Here is a 21,560-nt window from a genome sequence, read left to right on the forward strand (position 1 = left end):
GAGAGTTCTGGACTGATGACCTTGAATAATTCTTAAACAGATTTTTTTAAATGCTGTTTTCTTTTAATGTATTTTTAAGTGGGTGATGTGTGAGAGTCTATTACAGGCATTTTGCAGAGAAATGTGTTTGTTTCATGCAACATCCATAAAATAAAAGTTTTTTTAGTTCAAAACAGGACCTCACAGAGATAATGTGCAGTAATATTAGCAAGCTCCTGTGCCACAATACTGAAAAGACACATTACTATGGCTGATTAGTAGATATAAACACATTTGGAATTTGGATTAGTGTGTCTGTGCACTGACAGCAGGGGCGTAACAAAGGCCCCCGTGGTGCGGGAGGGGGATGAGCTCCAGGGTGACCCTTAGCACAGTACACTCTGCACAGGTGGCAGGCCCCTGACTGGGCTTAGGTGGAAGGGGGACTCCCACAAGTACATTGCAGGGTGGCCCCTTTAAGTTTTGTTACCCCACTGACTGTCAGTGACCCAGCCAAAGAGGGACATGAAAGAGGTGAAACTGGATCATAAATTCAAAGCTGTTCCGAACAAGTGCCCCCAGAATACATTCGGCCCTGGGCCCCCAAAATCCTTAAGATGTCACTGGCCAAATCACGGCCCTGGAAAGAGCGTGTCTGTGCAAACCACAGACTGCTCCCTCCCTGTGATGCAAGTCCTGTGTTAGTGGCGGCTGGCAGCTTTAGGAGGGAGGGGGGCGGGCGGGAAGCACACACACACACACACTCATTCTTTCACACACAGACATGCACACACGCACATCCATTAACAACACTCATACCATTCAGACATGCACGTGCACACGCACCAAACATTCATTTTAAAACATCACACACACTCATTCTTTCACACACGCACGCATGCACATCCATTAACACTCATAACATTCAAACATGCACGCGCACACCAAACATTCAATTTAAAACATCACACACACACTTACCTTCAGCCTTGAGGTCCCAGAAGGGTTGGGACTGCTGCCTTCCCTCATTGGCTGACCTTAGGTAGCCAATGAGGGAAGGCAGCAGTCCCAGCCTCGTCACAGAGTGGGATGGGGTCAGTGAGACTGCTGGATGGGGTCAGTGAGACTGCTGACCCCACCCCACTCTGTGACGAAGTGTCACTGATTGACACTTGCCCTGGGCGGTTCAGGGCTTAAACCTGAAGTGCCCAGGGCGAGTGTCAATGGGTGACGCTTTCCTCGTCACCCAGGGGAGGGCCTTGAGGCACCTTTGCTGAGCCGAGGAGGTCACGCCCATAGGAGCTGTGACCTCCTCAGCCCAGCAAAGTTCAGCGCAAGCAGGCAGGAGTCTGCGCAAATCGCGCATGGCTCACTCCTGGCTGTCTGAGCTGAAAATGAAGAGTGTTTGTTAGGCTGGCCTTTGTTCAGCCTCACAGACACTCTTCATGAGGGGCAAAAGGTGAGGGGCATGGCCCCTCCACCCTAAAGGATGGGCAGCCACTGTCCTGTGTGCCCCCCAGTCCATACTCCTCGGTGCCAGACTACGCATGCCAAGGACTGACGGGCAAGGCGTAGCCCATTTCAGGGGGGCAGGATGCACTGAAGCTAACTCAATAGCTCTAGTTTGATGAAAGTAGCTGCATAAAAACAGCGTAAACGATATGCACATGGGCAATGCACCGTGCGGGAGTGGGTGGCGCAGCAATCATGCTGAATGAAGCGAGAATGAGCCACAAAACTCACATCACACCTGCCTCTCCGCCTCCAGGGCTCTATTTACATGTCATGGATAAATCTGCAGCAACAAACATAAACACAGGTACCTGAAAGGAAAGCAAAAATAAACCTTCTGTAGTAAAAGCCAGAGCTGATAGGACACATGCTGGGGATCATTTGGTACCCCATTAAGAACGGCATGTACTAAGTACTGCTGGAGACCATTGGACCAGCTGAATCCACCCCTCATAGGTGCAGCCTTGTGTCCCACTGATTGTCAGCACAGAAGGGGTAATAACAGTGCTTCATTTGAGCCTGTAGTTGCCGGTGGGGGGCACCGGCACTTTTATTATTGAGGGCCGGCACTTTTTTTCTGCATCAGGGCAGCAAAAGACACATATGGGAAAGACAAGGCAGAGAAAGACACAAAAGCATCCCAAAGGGAGAAAGCAGAAAGCTGCAAGAGAGCACTGAAGGGGCAGGGAGTGGCTGTAAATGGCTTAAAGAGAACCCTAGATGGCTTTGGGAATACGGTGCACCAGTATTCTGCGCTCGCACTTTTAAATGCAGCAGCTACGTGTTTCGAAGGAGAGCACGGCACGTTTTTATTTACAAATTAACCACTGTATAATAATAAGACGTCCACGAGCCATCAGCATGTGCAATACATGCACAGAACCTGCAACCTCCCCAGGAGGAAGCACATCTGGACCGGGTCTCAGACATCCCACACATATAAGAGGAATGGGAGCCATGTGCACTACTACACAGATGCCAGCAACAGAGGCCTTTCAGGATGGGCGGCCAGACAGTCTTAGCCAGAATACACACCAGACTCATGTAAATCGGCTATGCTATGGAGGATCCCCAATTGGACAACAGCAGCTGAGCAACCCTAGAACAACCAAACACCAGAAACAACGGCGCCCATGTCAGAACAGCCCTAACTTGGGGCTGAATTATCCTACAAAAGTAGTTCCCAACCTGTGGTCCGGGGACCCCTGGGGGTCCGCAAAGCCTCCACAGGGGGTCTGTGACTGCTTAGAAAATTAAATAATATTAACATATTAGGTCCCCAGCTTTCAGTAATAACTCAGTGGGGGGTCCCTCGGTTCCAATAATAATTCAGTGGGGGTCCACAGGTTCCAGTAATGAAAAAGTGGGGGTCCACAGAAGTCAAAAGGTTGGGAGCCACTGCCCTACAATGTGAAAGATTCCTCTGTTGAGGGTGAATCATATAGCCCAGCGTTCCACCGATAGGACCCGGCAAGCATTTGCCTGAAATAAGCATGGTGGCCTAACACCCCCCCGTGGGAAAGGGAGGGGTCCAGTTAAAGACCCCCTATCACCTACCAAAAGGACAACCTAGTTGTATTGAAAGGTGGTGAAGGGATGGTTAAAATATATAATGGGACATAGGAGGCTTAATTATGCAGCTGTGGACCAAACCATTCTAGGCACGGGGGAATACAACACTGTGTGCAGAGTGGATTTACTGAGACAAGCACAGCCCATTGCAGCATGGATGGGAATGGCTGGAACATGGAGGGGTGGGGTTTGTATATTGCTAGAGAGGCAGCCCTCATTGTCCTTTGAAAGTGTTTGCAAAAGACAAAAGTAAACCATGGGCAAGGTGTCTTGTTTGTATATACTACAGAGGACTCCAAGGTTTCTGTTGAAGTTAGAGACATTTTTAAAATGGGAGCTGAATACCTTTTTCCCCGAAAACTTTAGGCAGGGAGACTGTCTGGACTTTCATTTAATTTGCCTGGTGAAGGTTGCCAATTGGGGACGATGGGCCTGATTTACATTTCAGTGGACTTGTTACGCTGTCGCAAAGGTGACGGATAGCTTGACCACCGAAATCTAAACCCCACTATATCCTGTGGGATTTAGATTTAGAGATCTGTCACCCTTATGAGGGAGAATCATCTGCCAAACTCGAAATCAGGCCCTACATAAGCCTTTTAAAACACCTGCATTATCTCTCTCAGAAAGCAACCATGCCCAAAAGATGGAGAAGCGAATTCTGCCCCCTGTTGCAATAGAGATGCCACCTGCCTCATGTATGACTATGGAGAGAAGTGTGTCTTCAGCTCTATCCTGAGACTCTGACTCCAGAAAGGTGCTCCAAGTTCTAAAGGAGGCATCCTCTCACTAACCTTCAAGGTCGTAGAAGACAGGTCCAGTCAGAAAGCCTTCTTGACTTGCAGAAAATGTGTTCTGCAGATGGAAAGTGCACAAGGTGTTATAGGGGGCAATAGCTGTGATTGTACAACTGGACATTTTTACTGGCTGATGTCAGGGACGCCTCTCCCCGGGGCCTGGGAAATACAAATGACAAAGGCGAAGGAAATGGTTGCAGAAAGAGAGAAACCCCAAGAGCTTGTTATCAAAGGAAACTTTTCTTCTCGCCCTGGTCTTCGGGGAACTGGGCACCGAGGGGTCAGATTGACCAACCCTGATTGCTACAACATAACTGAATTTTTCTTAATACATCTTTAGCCTTTTTATTTCCTTGCTTTGGACTTTTCCGTTGTTGTCACACGCATTGCACACATTTCTAAGAGGAAAGCCTTGCTGCTGGTGTCTGCTACCATGCGTGAGCCCACTATTCCGCACAGAAACCAAGAGGAGCTAGATTACTGAGGTTTGGTGGAATTCAGTAACCGCTCATATTACGGCGGTAGATAATTCTCGCACCTCGCTGCCAAAACATGGAACACTCTTCCCACCCACCCGCACCAGACCAAAGACCTCCTTACCTTCAGGAAACTTCTCAACACCTGGCTGTTCGAGCAGTAGTAGCACCCCCCCTCACATTTGTCCCTCACCACCTTGAGACCCTCACAGGTGAGTGGTGTGCTTTACAAATCCCTTGGGATATATCATTCTGGATCTTGATGTTCACAAGCAGTGCATCCCTGGGATAAACTGCCCTGAAATCTTCCTGAGCACAGTGGTGTGCACGCGGGACAACCCATCCTGAAACCATACATGCCAGCCAAGCTCTTGTGGGATAAACCGCTTGAAACCAGTGGGCCATGGCCTATTACAAACCCCTTGCTATGTGCCTTTGGGATGTTCCATTCCCCACCAAGTAGCTATGCACTGATGTAATAAAAGAGCCCTGAAGCCAGTAGGACCCCCTGGAGTAACCATTCCGAAACAAGTAGGGGAGCTGCAGCGCCACTGTGGGATGTACCATTGTAAAACAAGTAGGGCATCTGCACTGCCACCGTGGAATGAACCATTCTGGAACCACCCCAGCTGCACGTGTGTGGGTCAAACCATTCATCAGCCAGTAGGGTCATACATCATGCAGGGTTTCTTTGTACGGTACCTGAAGTTGGGGGCGGACGCCCACTCCAGGGCCAGGCAGGCGATGTCCACGGCCGCGTACACGAGCAGGAAGAAGATGGTGACGATGGCAGCGATGGTGTTCAGCTTCCCAGCAAAGAGCACCAGCTGTGAATACGAGGAAGAAAAGAGGGGTTCCTCTGTTTAATTTATCATTCATGAATATGATGCCACCTGTCTCGGAGTAACGGGATAAGGTATGGACCTGCATCATCGTACGTTGTAGCCAGGGCCACTGGAATCATGCGGCAGGAGACGGGCAAATTATGCGGCAGGGTCGAGTAAATTATGGGGCAAGAAAAGGCAAATTATGCGGCATAACGTAGCACATTTTGTAGTAGTATTACTTCATGATTTCATCATTTTCAAACGTGGTAACCCTTCCTGGGTACTGGTTGCACCTTATTAATACAAGGTTTATACCCAAATATCGCACAAAGCAGTAAAAAGGTGACAAGCTCAGGTTCTGAAAGGGCCTTTCACTGCACGGCAACACGCGCCTCTGCGTTTTTAGTAACTTTTGAACCTTTTGAACTAGAAACAATTTTTTTTGTTAAAATCTGCATATTATGCAGCAGATGATGGAATATGTGGTAAATGCGGCAAATTTTGTCAAAAATTACCCCGGCCGCACAATTCCAGTGGCTCTGGTTATAGATCTTTAATGTCTGTGAACAAGGAATTAAGAGAAATACACTTATACTTACCGCTCTATACCTGACAATACTTTGGCATGGTATTTTTGTAGCACATTTTTCCTGTCCTTGGTATTCTGACACACAAGCACTCCAAGTACCATATGAAACTATTTCTCCAATTATAGATTTATAGGCACCGTGACGCCATTCAAAAGTGTTGTGCAATACTATGGTGAATCATAAAGATTTGATGTAATCGAGAAGTACTAGCACTCAGAAAGGTGTACGTTCTTGTAACAGGAAAGCACCAAGAAGAGTGAGGTACATTTCACGACTGAAATTTCTTTGAACTTGCCAAAACCCCTCGCTGGGGAGATTACTCACACTTCTGCACTGCATGCAGAGCTTCAAAGGAGCAGTCCTGGGGTGCCAAGCATCTCCCCAAGACTTCTGATGGAAGGTTGCAATGCAGTCATACTTGTAATCACTGCTTGAAATGGAAACATAGAAGTGCAGGTACTCTGTGCCAGAGTGCCTGCTTTTTTCTGAGAAGTGCCGGTACTCTCCAATTGAAGGTATTACGTTTTTCAGGAGAAGTGCAGGTACTCCCACTCTCAAAATAAAAAAGTACTGGTACTCAGTACCGGCCCATTTAAAGCACTGCTTGTAATAAGAAAGCACAAGCCCTTAAAGAAAGTCCCAGCCCTGTAATGCCAAGGTCAGTCCCAAATGCCTAGGAATAGGGCAAACATACTCTCAGCGATTGTCTTCAGGGAACCTACTTCCGAAAATAAAACCACAAATGCAGTCAAAGAAGTTCAGCACAAAGGGCAAGCGGTGGAACTCGCAAGATGGCTCAGCAGAGACATTTTTAAGGCATGGGCAAAGTGGGCCCAGCCTTTCAGCAGCCTCCTGATAGAGCCAGCTCTGTTCTGCAGAGTCTTGTCCAGATGACCTTGAATAATTCTTAAACAGATTGTTTTAAATACCATTTTCATCTAAATTATTTTGAATGTGGGTGATCTATGAGAGTCTATTTCAGACCTGTTGTGTTTGTTTCATGCAATATCCATAAAAATGTTTCTTTTAGATCAAAGCAGGACCTCACATATGAGAAATGGGACGGTGTCACAGAGGTTATTTGCAGTAATATTAGTGAGATGCTGCTGTGTTACAATATCGAAAACACACAAGCTACTATCCCTGAATATTAGATATAAGACATTTAGAGGTTTGGACCAGTGTGCCTGTGCACTGTCAGTGACCTGACTGAAGAGGGCGTGAAAGGGCCTGAGAATCACTCCAAAGCTGTTCCAAACATATGTCCCCAAAATACGTTTGGTGCAGGGTCCCCAAAATCCTTAAGATGTTACTGAAGTACAGTGTTTTAGCATCCCTACTTGTTTAAATGACCGAGAGTCACACATTCCATGGAGTCTCTCGTCACATTTGTTTTATATCTCGTTTCCCATAAAAGAACAAAAATAAGTTGTTTTTAAACTCACAAGACCACTCTGTAAAACACTAAAAACACAAGGTTTTTCTGCCTTCTTTCTTTCAGGGTAATTAGTAAAGTTGGTGGAGAGGGCAGGGAGTTATTTTCAAGAAAATAATTTTCATTTAAATTGCTGATGGGCGAAGATTTTCAGTCATTTCATCGTCGCCCATTGGCAAGTTATATGAAACACCTAACACCCTGATCTCTGCCTCCCTCCTTCCCCATCACTTTTCTCTAATGTATCTCTAAAATACCTCACTCCTCCCTTCTCACAACTTTTTTCTCACAGCTTCTAGTCAGATATCTATCTTCGTTTTATTCGGACAAACTTCTGTCTCTGACATCCCTTGCCTGTCTACTCCTCTCACAAACCATCTTTCTCTAACACACACTAGCACCATCCTCTGACACAAACTCTCAGGTCGTGTATCCTCCAAACTCCCATTCCCTTTCCGAAAACCCTCTCCTTACCTATTACACCCTTGTGTGTGTGTGTGTCTCTCTCTCTCACCTCCCCACCTCCTCCACACACACAGCTATGGCCATTTCAAGCTAGCAATCAGCTGTGCTCTGCATTGCAGCCCTACTTCCTAGAGGTTCTGCTGACCACCAAAGTGGACTTTTGTGCCAGAATCTAGGCTCTACTGAATGCACAAATGATTTAAGAAAAAACAGCAAGACTCATATTGATTCCTTAGCGTGCCATTATAGCCTTAGATCCCGCTGTAGCAGGCTATACCGGCCATTAAAAGCCCGCTCCAGCACTGAAGACCTGAGCCGAACACGACTGAGATCCCCTCGGGTGAGGCATTTGTTCACAGCCTTTGCTGTGAATAAAGGACACTGGAATGTTGACACTCCGGGCGTTTACCAGCCAGTGAGCACTCCATTGCCTCCAATAGAGCTCCCACCATTCCAATGTTCTAATTATTGATACAACTTTCTTATAGAAATGTAAGTGCATTAGGTGGCTTAGAGCAGTCATATCACCCCCTAATTATGTCCTAATGAGACCCACACCTGACAACCTCTGAAAGGGTTCCGAGTAGGGACACGCACACTGCACAAAAGCAGTGCATGTGCGAGAGAGCATGTGAGAGATGGAAAGTAAAAGCGGACAGTGAGTGAGATTGTGCGTGTCACTGTGAGAGGGGACAGTAGGACGTGTGTGCGCGTAGGTGAAACTGAATGTGTTTTGAAAAGTATGGAATGGGTGTTTGTTCGTGAGGGGTGATTGTCTGAGCCTACGTGTGTGTGAGGGGGGTGAATGTATTTAGACTTTTTTGAGTGTGTGTGAGAGAGAAAATTAAAAACATCTGAGAATCAGGAGGTGGGAGAGCGAAAATGCTGAGGGTCTAAGGTGTGGCAGGTAAGGCGAGGGTTTTGGGAGAGCGGGCGTGGGGTGGAAGATACATGAAGATAGAGAGGGATAGCAGGTAAGAGAAGTAGGCAGGAAAGGGATATTAGAGAAAGTTGTGAGAATAAAATGAAGATAATGTCCAACTAGATGTTACAAGAAAAAGGTTTTGAGAACAGAGGAGTAAGGTACTTAAGAGAGACATTAGAGAAAGGTGATGGGGAAAGAGGGAGGCAGAGAGCAGGGTGTTAGGTGATGGACTGAGATGGGGAGTTTGAAAGAGGAGAGTGCAGAAGAGGGAGGGTGAGCAGGCGAAGGAGCATCAATGATGGAGAAGGCTTCAAGGCACATTGAGGAGAAATGGAGCCACAAGTGGTGAACTTGCGAGAGGCAGAATAGAGGAGCAAGAAGGGACAGAAAAAAGTGAGAAAATAAGGTATGATGGAAGATGCATTTTTGTGTTTGTTGTGTGTTACACCTCCTACCTACTGAGCAAAGATCAGAAGTGTGGATGTTTAAAAAAAACTCTGCCCTAAATAATTTGACAACAAGACAGATGTGACAGTCACTTTCCTAATTGGTCACAACCGGCTGCACTTCAAAGTATTGTTGGGACAGAGATCTTTGTGTACCCGACATTTCCGGAGTACAACAGGGCTTTAATAACTCTGGTGATTAATGCACTTGTAGGAAAGATCCGTGTCCAATCTAGTCCACAGTTTGACTCATTATAAAACTGCATAGAGGTTGAATGTGGCTGCTGAAAACCCCAGCATGCAACCTGCAGATCACAGAGTCCTCTTTTGTGTAAATAACTTAGTTATTGTTCTGTTACAGAGGTCCTTGTGTTACCTGCGGGTCACAAGCTAAGATCCTTGTCATATAGTTTAGGTAGTTGTGATCCTACATCAAAGAGGCACATTCAAACCCTAAGGCAGTGGTTCCCAACCTTTTGACTTCACTGGACCTCCACTGAATCATTCCTTGAACCTGGGGACCCCCACTGAATCATTATTGGAATCCACGGACCACCCCTACGGAGTCATTATTGAAAGCTGGGGACCTAATCTGTTAATATTATTTAATTTTCTAAACTGTTACGGACCCCCTGAGGAGGCTTTGCAGACCCCCAGGGGTCCCCGGGCAACGGTTTGGGAACCACTGCCCTAAGGCATTTGTTTAGAACCTTAATGTCTGTTCCTCAATCTGTTGTTATTCTAAAAATGCTAAAAGGGGTTACTTTTTAGTAATAAACCCTTATTAGTCAGTGCCTTATAAAAGGTTATTATTATAACAAGCCATAGACAGACACACCTGTCATTTTTATAAAGCATGTACATTTCCCTCACCTTTTGCCCCCCTCATTCTACCCCAAATTCCATTACCAGGCCACCGCTCATTTAGGTGATTAACTGCACTTATTTTTTTTAAATTAATTTTCATCAAGCAAGAATCAATGTCCGATGTGTGTATACGACTTACGACGCCCTCTTTCCGCAGCAAACTATGTACCCTCGCTATGCAGTACTTTAAATGGACCCATAGAAGAGCAAGTGCTCTCTGTTTAGAGTACCTGTTTGCTCCTGTGAAGGGCTGGTACTCTCCCATTACAAGTATTGCAGTAAAGCTGAGACGTGCAGGTACCCTCCACTTCAAATAAAGAAGTGCAGGTACTCATTACTGGACAGTACCTGCCCATTTAGATGACTATGCAAAAACGACAGATGATGGAAAAATGCAGAACAAGTCAAACATTTGGCAATAGTATGCCCAGTCGTGGGTCCCTTGCTCACTTTGCCACTGGATTCAAGCTAGTCTGGTTGATGTAGGGTGATACTTTAAAACCAGTCCCAGGATGCTTGTTTCCATTCCAGGGAGGACCTGGTCTGGCAGATCGGGCTGGACTGTTCCCATGGGGAACATGGTCAAAACTAATTTGCACATGGCTGGGTCCAAACTGGGGTGGCATGGTGAGCAAAAGAACGATGGGTTTAACCCAGATCTGTGACTGGGGGGGTGAGTGTTTGAAAGGTTTGAGCACTCCGTCCATCATCTTGTTGTGTTGCCATTTATATGACTGGTCACTAATATTCTCAATTGCAGATGGCTACCGTTCTACCAAAAACAAAACACTGACCAGCCACATGCCAAACAAGGTAAAACCTAAGTCAGCCACGCTCGTGCTGTACTCCCACGATCTGGAATTCTGAGTCCATCCATCTCTTTCCATCTCTCGTGGCATCTCAGAAAGCCCCACACACTCATCCCTTTGCACCTCATCTGGATCACGATATGTGGCTCTTTTGTGTAAAGGCCGTGCTTATTGGTCGGTTTCTCTTCAGAATTCTCTCTACAAAGCGCCCACTGACATTTGGCAAGACTTAGGCAGTACAAATAAATGTATACTTAAATGGTTAACAGCAGGCGCGGCTCCTTTGTATGGGCGGAGGAGTGTCACCCCGCCAGCAACAACCGCTGCAAATCCTTTTACATGGAAAGGATAATAAACTCTGTTTATTATCCTTTCCATTTAAAAGGGGTGGGGCTTTGGGGTTATGAGCTGAGGGGAGTGCACTGTGCACTCTCCTCAGATTGCGTGAGTGTTTGGCTGGCGGTCTCTGGCCGGCCAAACACACATGTGCACAGGGCTCTCTCCAGCCCAGCAACATGGTTGCTGGGCTGGAGAGAGCTTGCACAGGCTCCCAGTCTGCCTGGGAGCGCCCTGGTTGGACGCTCCCAGCCAATCCTGACGCTGCTCTGAGCAGCATCAGGATTGGCCCCAGGGCAGGCCGGGAGCCTGTGCCTGCAGCAGCCACGGGAGAGGAGAGCGGAAGCAAAGCAGGTACATTTTTATTTATTTATTATTTTTTAATTATTTTTTCCCGCACCCTCCGAGCCCCCCCCCCCCCCCGCACCAACTGCCCCATCTCGTCCCATCCATGCGAGCAGCTCCTGGTTAACACTAAAACAGCAATGTAGCAATTTTTTTTGGAGTTGTTTTCTATTTTTGATATCTCGCGGGGTCTGAAGAACTATTTTCATTTTTTTTAAACTATGCCCTACAAGACATCTCAGCTCCTAAAATACCTGGCATGAGGCACTGTGAGAACTGGACAAAGGGTCATGTACCAATGAATAACAAGTTTTAAAAGTGCTTATTTTGAGAAAATATTAAGTACAGGGGCCTAAAGTGTTTCTGAAGAGCCCACAGCCAGCAATGATGAATTTAGGGGTTGTCGAATACCAAGGATTCCTAACTTTGACTGCACCTCATGCCTTTTTCTTCCATCACCCTACACTTTCTGTCTTTTTAAATCTCTCTTTTGGGTTCTTTTTCATCCCTGCGTCCCACCTTTTTCACAGTTTCCTTGTGTTTCTCTTCCTCTGTCTTCTCACTTTTCCACCGTCCCCTCTCTTGCTCTGGGTCAATGTCTGATGATGAACAATAGGACCTAGATCCTAAAAACGAAGGCAGATGCCCCCAACCTGGTGGAGTCCCTAAGGGAGAGGCATCAAACCTACAGAGTTATTATGGATTATGGATTTCATAATTCCAAATGCAGTGGTAACAGCAGTTACTAATATTAAGGGCCCACGTCAGATGTTTTTCCAAGCACACCAAGCCACTCCCTCATATGTGAACAATGTCCTGACCCAGTGCCCCCGGGGCACATAGAGACACCGCAATGAGGGAGAAATGCTGCTGGTGTCCATGGAGGACTGGAACCAGAGCGGGTGGAAAAGCAGCCTTCAGCAGCAGCAGCACGATGCCGACTGGCAGAGACCAAAGCCAGGTAGGCTCTCCACTCTCTGGTGAGCTCCACTCCGCTGGCGGGGCTAGTGGAGTTTTTGGTCAAACTCCACACTCCAGCGGAGCGCGAAAAACTCAGTTAACTCTGTTAGCGGAGCAGAGCTCACCGCCCACCCCTAATATTAATTTGGGCATGGGCTGGATGAAGGCCCACCCAATAACAGTTCCTACTGAAACCTGGCTCATGTTGGCAGTTCGTGACCGCCTTGGTGCCATCAAGCAGGCATTAGGAAGTGCTTTCAGTGAGCCAATCCTGCCACTGCCAGTGAAGTGGGTGAAATGAGTTCATACCTGGCACTGGAGAGGCTGGTTCTAAGTGGCCTGTCTATGAGATCTCATTCCCCAGGTCTCGTGAGAGTACAAACGCAGCTTTAGAAAGCAGCACCAGTGCCCGGTAAATAACACCAATTGTGTCTGATGAGACCGAGCCCGCAAAGGGACATTTGTAGAGCAAACAGAAGCGGCCTGCCATCCTGCATATTTCTCAAAAAACCATTTCTATTGGCTGGTGCTGCTGTGCCCTGCAATCTCCATTCCTGGGCCCCTAATGAAACTCTTGATTAAGGTGGCAACTAAACATATATTGCGGCAAATTCATCCCATCCATCAGCCTGGAGGTCTGCTGTCCGTGGAGGGAGAGAATCTAGGCAGGAGAGAGAGCTTCGCTTCACTGCAGCTCCTGAGGACTGGGTTCAGAAAGTCATTTCTGTATGTAGGTTCAACTTACAGGAGTAAATGGCTCGAGTTACGAGGGTGAGGGATTCTTTAAAGGTGAATTTGCAACTCTGAACCCATTTACATGAACAATCTCATCCAACCATGGAGTAATGTAGGAGGCTGGCCTGGCTTGTAGTGGGTACCAGAGGTACTTACACCTTGTGCCAGGTCCAGTTATCCCTTATTAGTGTAGAAGAGGTGTTTCTAGCAGCTTAGGCTGATAGAAGGTAACTATGGCAAAGCAGCTAAGGCTGAACTAGGAGACATGTAAAGCTCCTACTATACCACTGGTGTCATATGCACAATATCATAAGAAAACACAATACACAGAAGTACTAAAAATAAAGGTACTTTATTTTTAAGACAATATGCCAAAAGTATCTCAGTGAGTACCCTCAGTATGAGGATAAGATATATACACAAGATACATGTACACAAACCAAAATTATGCAGGTAATAGCAAGAAAAGTAATACAAGCAGTGTAAAGTTACAATACATTGCAATAGGAGCACATAGGTATAGGGGCAACACAAACCATATACTCCAAAAGTGGAATGCGAACCACGAATGGACCCTAAACCTATGTGAGCTTGAAGAGGGTCGATGGGACTGTAAGAAAACAGTGAGGGCTAGAAAAATAACCCACCCCAAGACCCTGAAAGGTAGGTATAAAGTGCACCTACTACCCCCAGAGAGCACAGAAGTCGTGATAGGGGGATTCTGCAGGAAGAACAAAAACCAGCAATGCAACAACAGTGGATTTCTGGACCTGAGTACCTGTAAGACAAGGGGACCGAGTCCAATAGTCGCGACAGTGTCGAGAGTGGGCAGGAGCCCAGGAAATGCCAGCTGAGGGTGCAAGGAAGCTGCCACCGGATGTAAGAAGCTTGGAGTTCTGCAAGAAAGAAGAGAGCTAGGGACTTCTCCTTTGGAAGACGGATATCCCACATCGCGACAAAGCTTGCAGAGGTGTTCCCATGCAGAAAGACCGCAAACAAGCCGTGCTAGCTGCAAGGGTCGCGGTACAGGTTTTTGGGTGCTGCTGTGGCCCAGGAGGGACCAGGATGTCGCCACTTGGAGGAGGAGACAGAGGGGGCACCTCAGGGAGCCCTCACAGAAGCAAGCAGCACCTGCAGAAGTAACTGAACAGGCACTTGGAAGTAAAGTGAATGGGAGTCCATGCGAAGTCACAAAAGGGAGTCCCACGATGCCGGAGGACAACTCAGAAGGTGGTGCACTGCAGGAAGGAGTGTCGGGGACCCAGGCTTGGCTGTGCATGAAGGAAATCCTGGAAGAGTGCACAGGAGCCGGAGCAGCTGCAAATCATGCAGAACCCAGCAATGCAGTCTAGCGTGGGGAGGCAAGGACTTACCTCCACCAAACTTGGACTGAAGAGTCACTGGACTGTGGGAGTCACTTGGACAGAGTTGCTGAGTTCCAGGGACCACGCTCGTCGTGCTGAGAGGGGACCCAGAGGACTGGTGATGCAGTCTTTTGGTGCCTGCGGTTGCAGGGGGAAGATTCCGTCGACCCACTGGAGATTTCTTCAGAGCTCCTAGTGCAGGGAGGAGGCAGGCTACCCCCAGAGCATACACCACCTGGAAACAGTCGAGAAAGCCAGCAGGATGAAGCGATACAAGGTTGCTAGTAGACGTCTTGCTACTTTGTTGCGGTTTTGCAGGCGTCCTGAGCAGTCAGCGGTCGATCCTTTGGCAGAAGGTGAAGAGGGAGATGCAGAGGAACTCTGGTGAGCTCTTGCATTCCTTATCTGGTGAGATCCCCAAAGCAGAGACCCTAAATAGCCACAAAAGGAGGTTTGGCTACCTAGGAAGGAGGATTGGCTACCAAGAGAGGTAAGAGCCTATCAGAAGGAGCCTCTGACATCACCTGCTGGCACTGGCCACTCAGAGCAGTCCAGTGTGCCACAAACACCTCTGTTTCCAAGATGGCAGAGGTCTGGGACACACTGGAGGAGCTCTGGGCACCTCCCCTGGGAGGTGCAGGTCAGGGGAGTGGTCACTCCCATTTCCTTTGTCCAGTTTCGCACCAGAGCAGGGCTGGGGGATCCCTGAACCGGTGTAGACTGGCTTATGCAGAGATGGGCACCATCTGTGCCCATCAAAGCATTTCCAGAGGCTGGGGGAGGCTACTCCTCCCCGGCCCTCAGACCTATTTCCAAAGGGAGAGGGTGTTACACCTTCTCTCAGAGGAAGTCCTTTGTTCTGCCTTCCTGGGCCAGGGCTGCCTGGACCCCAGGAGTGCAGAAACCTGTCTGAGGGGTTGGCAGCAGCAGCAGCTGCAGTGGAGACCCCGGAAAGGCAGTTTGGCAGTACCCGGGTTCTGTGCTAGAGACCCGGGGGATCATGGAATTGTCCCCCCAATGCCAGAATGGCATTGGGGGGACAATTCCATGATCTTAAAAATGCTACATGGCCATGTTCGGAGTTACCATTGTGACGCTGTACATAGGTAGTGACCTATGTACAGTGCACGCTTGTAATGGTGTCCCCGCACTAACAAAGTCTGGGAAATTTGCCCTGAATTATGTGGGGGCACCTTGGCTGGTGCCAGGGTGCCCACACACTAAGTAACTTTGCACCCAACCTTCACCAGGTGAAGGTTAGACATATAGGTGACTTATAAGTTACTTAAGTGCAGTGGTAAATGGCTGTGAAATAACGTGGGCGTTATTTCACGCAGGCTGCAGTGGCAGGTCTGTGTAAGAATTGTCAGAGCTCCCTATGGGTGGCAAAAGAAATGCTGCAGCCCATAGGGTTCTCCTGGAACCCCAATACCCTGGGTACCTCAGTACCTTATACTAGGGAAATATATTGGTGTACCAGTATGCCAATGTGAATTTGTAAATTTAGTCACTAGCCTGTTAGTGACAATTTTGGAAAGCAGAGAGAGCATAACCACTGAGGTTCTGGTTAGCAGAGCCTCAGTGAGACAGTTAGTCATCACACAGGGAACACATATAGGCCACAAACTTATGAGCACTGGGGTCCTGGCTAGCAGGGTCCCAGTGACACATAACAAACATACTGACAACGTATGGTTTTCACTATGAGCTCTGGGCCCTGGCTAACAGGATCCCAGTGAGACAGTGAAAACACCCTGACATATACTCACAAACAGGCCAAAAGTGGGGGTAACAAGGCTAGAAAGAGGCTACTTTCTCACAAGTAATATTACTGATGGGTAAATCCTTCCTCAAGAAGAGAGAACAGGAGGCCCACTGCCAAGATGTGCTGGAAGTTTTAGAAACTCCCACATACTTTTAAGCTAGTGACCCCCCACACAATTGTTTCCAATCTATTCCTCCCTTACAATGGCCCCACGTTCACTCATGTCATGGGCAGAGCAAATTCTTTTCGAGGGTGGGAATCTAGGGGGTGGGTTTTCTCCACAGGAGAACAAAGCAACAAGCATAAGATTGGGAGCACCAGAGGGACACATTGTGGATCTAGTATCTTCAGTTTAATTAGGGTGTTCCCATATTTGTGAAACGTGACCTAGCAGAGTTTCCAGACCTCACAAGACTGGACTTGGGACAATGGGTTTAATCCATGCCTGACTCTAATACCCCTCTAGCCTGAAGCTCTGTGGTAGTGGGAGGTAAACCTGCAGGGGATTATTGTTTCAGCATCTTGGGCTGGTAGTGGCCCCCTGAGCATCTCCAGGGAAACTCATTGTCCTGATTCATGATTGTCACATGAGTATTCATCCCAAGGATAACACGTTAGCAGAATTTCCACGGATGAATTGGAAGTACACAGCCTACTGTCACCCCGGGTGGGCCACAAACTGGGAAACTGCAGCGAGATACTTTTCTTGTGGAGAAATAAAGACAAAAATACTGATGTTTCAAAAATTCTCAAAAAATTCCTATGAGTACTTCCCACGAGACAGTCACAGGATTTTAGGAGCTGAATTGGAAAATGTTACTAATTCCCGATATTTGCAAATCTGCATTATTTTGAGAAGTAAACCTGCGGGTGTATTTTAAGAATATATTTTTTATAGTGATAATGGCCTCCCTTTCCGAATCTATTTATCGCTCAATAAAGTCAGTTCTGTCCACAAGATGCTATCCTCACATCTTATTACATCACACCAAGATGCTCATTAGCATCAAAAGTCCTCTCTGTTCTCCAACTTTTATACAGCACTTTCAAACACCTATTCAACATCTCATTAATTTAGCACACAATTAGCAAAATTACAATGCCAAATCGTCTTTGCATATTTGATAAACATGGTCGGTCCTCTGTCCGCCCCTCCAGCCATTTATTACTATCCAAGGACCTACATGTCAAAAGTGTAATTTCATAAAGTGCATCTAATTTCAGGGCTCTAATTTCATCGTGTCCTTGCTTCAAAGACTCAACTGGTTTGAATTCACATAGTTCTCTTCATAGTATCTATCTAGTTAAGTTGATGACCGTGAGGCTTTTTCTCTAGTTGTCTCTGTGTGTTCAATGCTGTTGTTCATCACTGCTGCCCCAGAGCTTCAAGAACCATTACACTCCATGTGGATAACCAAGGTCTACGCTAGAGGTTGGCAGATGGAATACTCCATCACAAACATGGCTGATATCCCTTCCGATGTATCATACATACAGTAGGCCATAATGCACTTGTCATACGCTGGACGGGATCTCCATCACACTTGTGATGAGTTTTTTGTTTCTGAAACTCTAAATAAGACCCTAACTACAGTTGACTCTCCAAGAGTAACAATTTGAACAGGTAGTAATGGGTCACCTCCAAGAAGTTGTTTTTTAGTTTGGAACACAGATAGTGGTTGATCGAATGTCAAGTAGGAGTTTTTACTTTTAAAAATAGATATTCTTCATTTACGTTTAGCTTGTGTGGGGAGGGGGGGTCGAAAAACAAGGAACAACATTAAAAAAGAACCAATCAACATCTAAGGCTATCATGTGATTCTAAAATGCCTCACTTCTTCAATGGAATGGTGCTACAATCAAATTGCATAAGGATGGGAATATGTTAATTACACAAGCAAAATCTGCACAATTTCCGAATTTGAAGTCTAGCTTCTGTATTGTGCTCCCACAGCACTTGTGCGAGCCAAACTTTTGCGCATATTGGGATATAGCTATTGGAAGGATGTGGACCTGTTGGAGCCTAATATTGGTACATTTTTAGGATGTAGGCTATTGGAAGAATGAAGTCAGTTGGACCTCAACATTTATGCTTTGTTTGGGATGTAGGCTATTGGAAGAATGTAGGCAGACCTCAATATTTATGTTTCTTTAGGATGTAGGCTGTTGTAAGAATTTAGACTGTTGGGCACCAACATTGATGCTTTGTTTGGGATGTAGGCTATCGTTAGAATGTAGGCTGTTGGACCCCATAATTGATGGTTTTATAGGAATGTCGGCTTTTCTAAAAATGTAGACTGTTGCACGCCAACAATGATGGTTTCATTGGGATGGAGACTATTGGAAAAATGTAGCCTGTTGGACCCCAAAAGCAAAGTTTTTTGGGGATATAGGCTAGTAGAAGAATATAGGCAGTTGGAGTCCAACACTGATGCTTTTTTGGGATGTAGGCTATTTAATAAATAATGGAAGTTGAAGCAAAAATTTATGTTTATTTCGATGGAGGCCAATGGAAAAATGTGGCTAACTTGAAGAAAGCATAGTTTTTTACCGGGACGTAGGCTATTGAAAGGAAGGATAGGTTTATAGGTGTGTAGCGACATGCTGGTGTCTACTGAGATAGAGATGTATGGAATGAAATATTGGGATGTAATAAAATGAGAACCACCTGAACCATTCAGCAAAATCTAATGGGAAGTAAACTCTTTGGGAACAAAGAGATGTGTCTATGGGGATGTGGACTATTGTAAACCAGCATCACAGCAACGTAGAATATTGAATCCGGCGTAGGTGCCCAATCAAGGTAGGTGAACCCACCACACCAACAATAAGAACCGAATATAGAAAAGTCTGCAGGGGATGGTCTGGCCAAGTACTTTCAATGTAATAAAATGACCTCTATGTGCTTCATGTTGTTAACCTCCAAATAACCTCTTGTGTGGAAATTACTTTATATCATTTATTGTTTTTCATCCTACCCGCTAGGGTGGCAGCAGGCAGCTGCGAGTAGGTGTGAGCAATAGTGGACAGGAAAAATACGTGAAAAGACAAAAAACTAAACAAGCATAGACCAGGGCAATTTTTTGTACATTGAAAGGTCTTCATATGCGTTACCGGCAACTCATAGGAGTTACAGTACAGCAAGTAACACTGCACTCTTCACTCACATATGATAGAGGTACACCATGACAGCAGCAGTGCAAGCTTCCTGAAAGAGGTGCAGCTCAGCCAATGGCAGTGCAAGCTTTCTTTACAAATGAAAGAGGTGGAGCTCAGTCCTCAGCTGTTTAAGCTTCCATTTCTACTGAAAGAGGTACAGCTCAGTTCTCAGTAGTCCAAGCTTCCTTTACTGCTGAAGAGGTGCAGCTCAGTCCTCAGCCGTGCAAGCTTCCATTACTACTGAAAGAGGTTCAGCTCAGCCAAAAGCAGTGCAAGCTTCCCTTACTACCAAAATAGGTGCAGCTCAGTCCTCAGCAGTCCAAGCTTCCTTTCCTACTGAAAGGTTCAACTCAGCTGTCAGCGGTGCAAGCTTCCTTTACTGCTGAAAGAAGTGCAGCTCAGTCCTCAGCAGTCCAAGCTTCCTTTACTGCTGAAAGAGGTACAGCTCAGCTGTCAGCAGTACAAGTGTCCATTACTACTGAAATAGGTACAGCTCAGCCAGTAGCAGTGCAAGCTTCGTTTACTACCAAAAGAGGTACAGCTCAGCCGTCAGCTGTGCAAGCTTTCCTTACTACTGAAAGAAGTACAGCTCAGCCAATGGCAGTGCAAACTTCCTTTACTAATGAAAGAGTTACAGTTCAGTCCTCAGCAGTCCAAGCTTCCTTTCCTACTGGAAGACGTACAGCTCAGCCAATAGCAGTGCAAGCTTCGTTTACTACCAAAAGAGGTACAGCTCGGCCGTCAGCTGTGCAAGCTTCCATTACTACTGAAAGAAGTATAGCTCAGCCAATGGCAGTGCAATCTTCTATTACTACCAAAAGAAGTACAGCTCAGTCCTCAGCACTCCAAACTTCTTTTCCTACTGAAAGGGGTACAACTCAGCCGTCAGCAGTCCAAGCTTCCTTTACTACTGAAAGAGGTACAGTTCAGCTGTCAGCAGTACAAGTGTCCATTACTACTGAAAGAGGTATGCTCAGCCAGTCGCAGTGCAAGCTTCATTACTACTGAAAGAGGTACACCTTGGCCATCAGCTCTGCAAGCTACCATTACTACTGAAATAAGTATAGCTCTGCCAACGGCAGTGCAAACTTCCTTTACTGATGAAAGAGGTACAGTTCAGTCCTCAGCAGTCCAAGCTTCCTTTCCTACTGAAAGAGGTTCAACTCAGCCATCATCAGTGCAAGCTTCCATGACTACTGAAAGAGGTACAGCTCAGCCGCCAGCTGTGCAAGCTTCCATTACTACTGAAAGAGGTACAGCTCAGCCGCCAGCTGTGCAAGCTTCCATGACTACTGAAAGTGGTACAGCTCAGCTGGCAGCTGGGCAAGCTTCCATTACTCTTCAGAGAGGAGTAGCTCGGTCATCAGCTGTGAAGCTTCCCCTTCTACTGAAAGGGATGCAGCTTTGCTGTCCATATTGCAAACTTCCATTACTTCTCAAAGAGGAGCAGCTCAAGCATCAGCAGTGCAGTATTCCTTTACTACTGAAAGAGGTACAGATCAGCCATTAGCTGTGCAAGCTTCCAGAACTACTGAAAGAAGTACAGCTCAGGCAACGGCAGTGAAAACTTCCTTCTCTACCGAAAGAGTTACAGTACAGTCCTCAGAAGTCCAAGCTTCCTTTACTACTGAAGAGGTGCAGCTTAGCCGTCAGCTATGCAAGCTTCCATTACTCCTCAAAGAAGAGCAGCTCCTCCTTCAGCTGTGCAAGCTGCTATTACTACTGAAGCAGGTGCAGCTCAGCCGTCAGCTGTCCAAGCTTCCTTTACTACTGAAAGACACAGCTCAGCTGTCAGCTGTACAAGCTTCCCTTACCCTCAAAGAGGAGCAGCTCAGGCATCAGCAGTGAAGTCTTCCTTTACTACTGAAAGAGCTGCAGCTTAGCCATCTTCTGTGCAAGCTTCCATTACTACTGAAAGAGGTGCAGCTCATCCTTCAGCTGTGCAACCTGCTAATACTATGGAAGGAGGTGCAGCTCAGCCATCAGCTGTGCAAGCTTCCTTTACTACTGAAAGAGGTGCGGCTCATCGTTCAGCTGTGCAACCTACTAATACTATGGAAGGAGGTGCAGGTCAGCCATCAGCTGTGCAAGCTTCCTTTACTACTGAAAGAGGTGCAGCTCAGTCTTCAGCTGTGCAAGCTGGTATTACTACTGAAAGAAGCGGTGTATAGTGATTGTAGTGATGTCTCTGGGCAC

At 46.7% G+C, this 21,560-nt stretch overlaps 1 protein-coding gene across 1 annotated transcript in view; it reads right to left on the reverse strand.

Moving 5' to 3' along the window:
- The window catches only part of LOC138265281 (solute carrier family 12 member 9-like), a 452,520-nt gene that overhangs the window by 80,883 nt on the left and 350,077 nt on the right, over positions 1 to 21,560 (reverse strand). The window contains exon 9 of the mRNA XM_069212880.1: positions 5,039 to 5,163. Within this exon, the coding sequence (XP_069068981.1) occupies positions 5,039 to 5,163 (125 nt within the window). The remainder of the gene's footprint in view (positions 1 to 5,038; positions 5,164 to 21,560) is intronic.

Source organism: Pleurodeles waltl, chromosome 11 (genome assembly GCF_031143425.1).
Source record: "Pleurodeles waltl isolate 20211129_DDA chromosome 11, aPleWal1.hap1.20221129, whole genome shotgun sequence".
Taxonomy (NCBI): Eukaryota; Metazoa; Chordata; class Amphibia; order Caudata; family Salamandridae; genus Pleurodeles; species Pleurodeles waltl.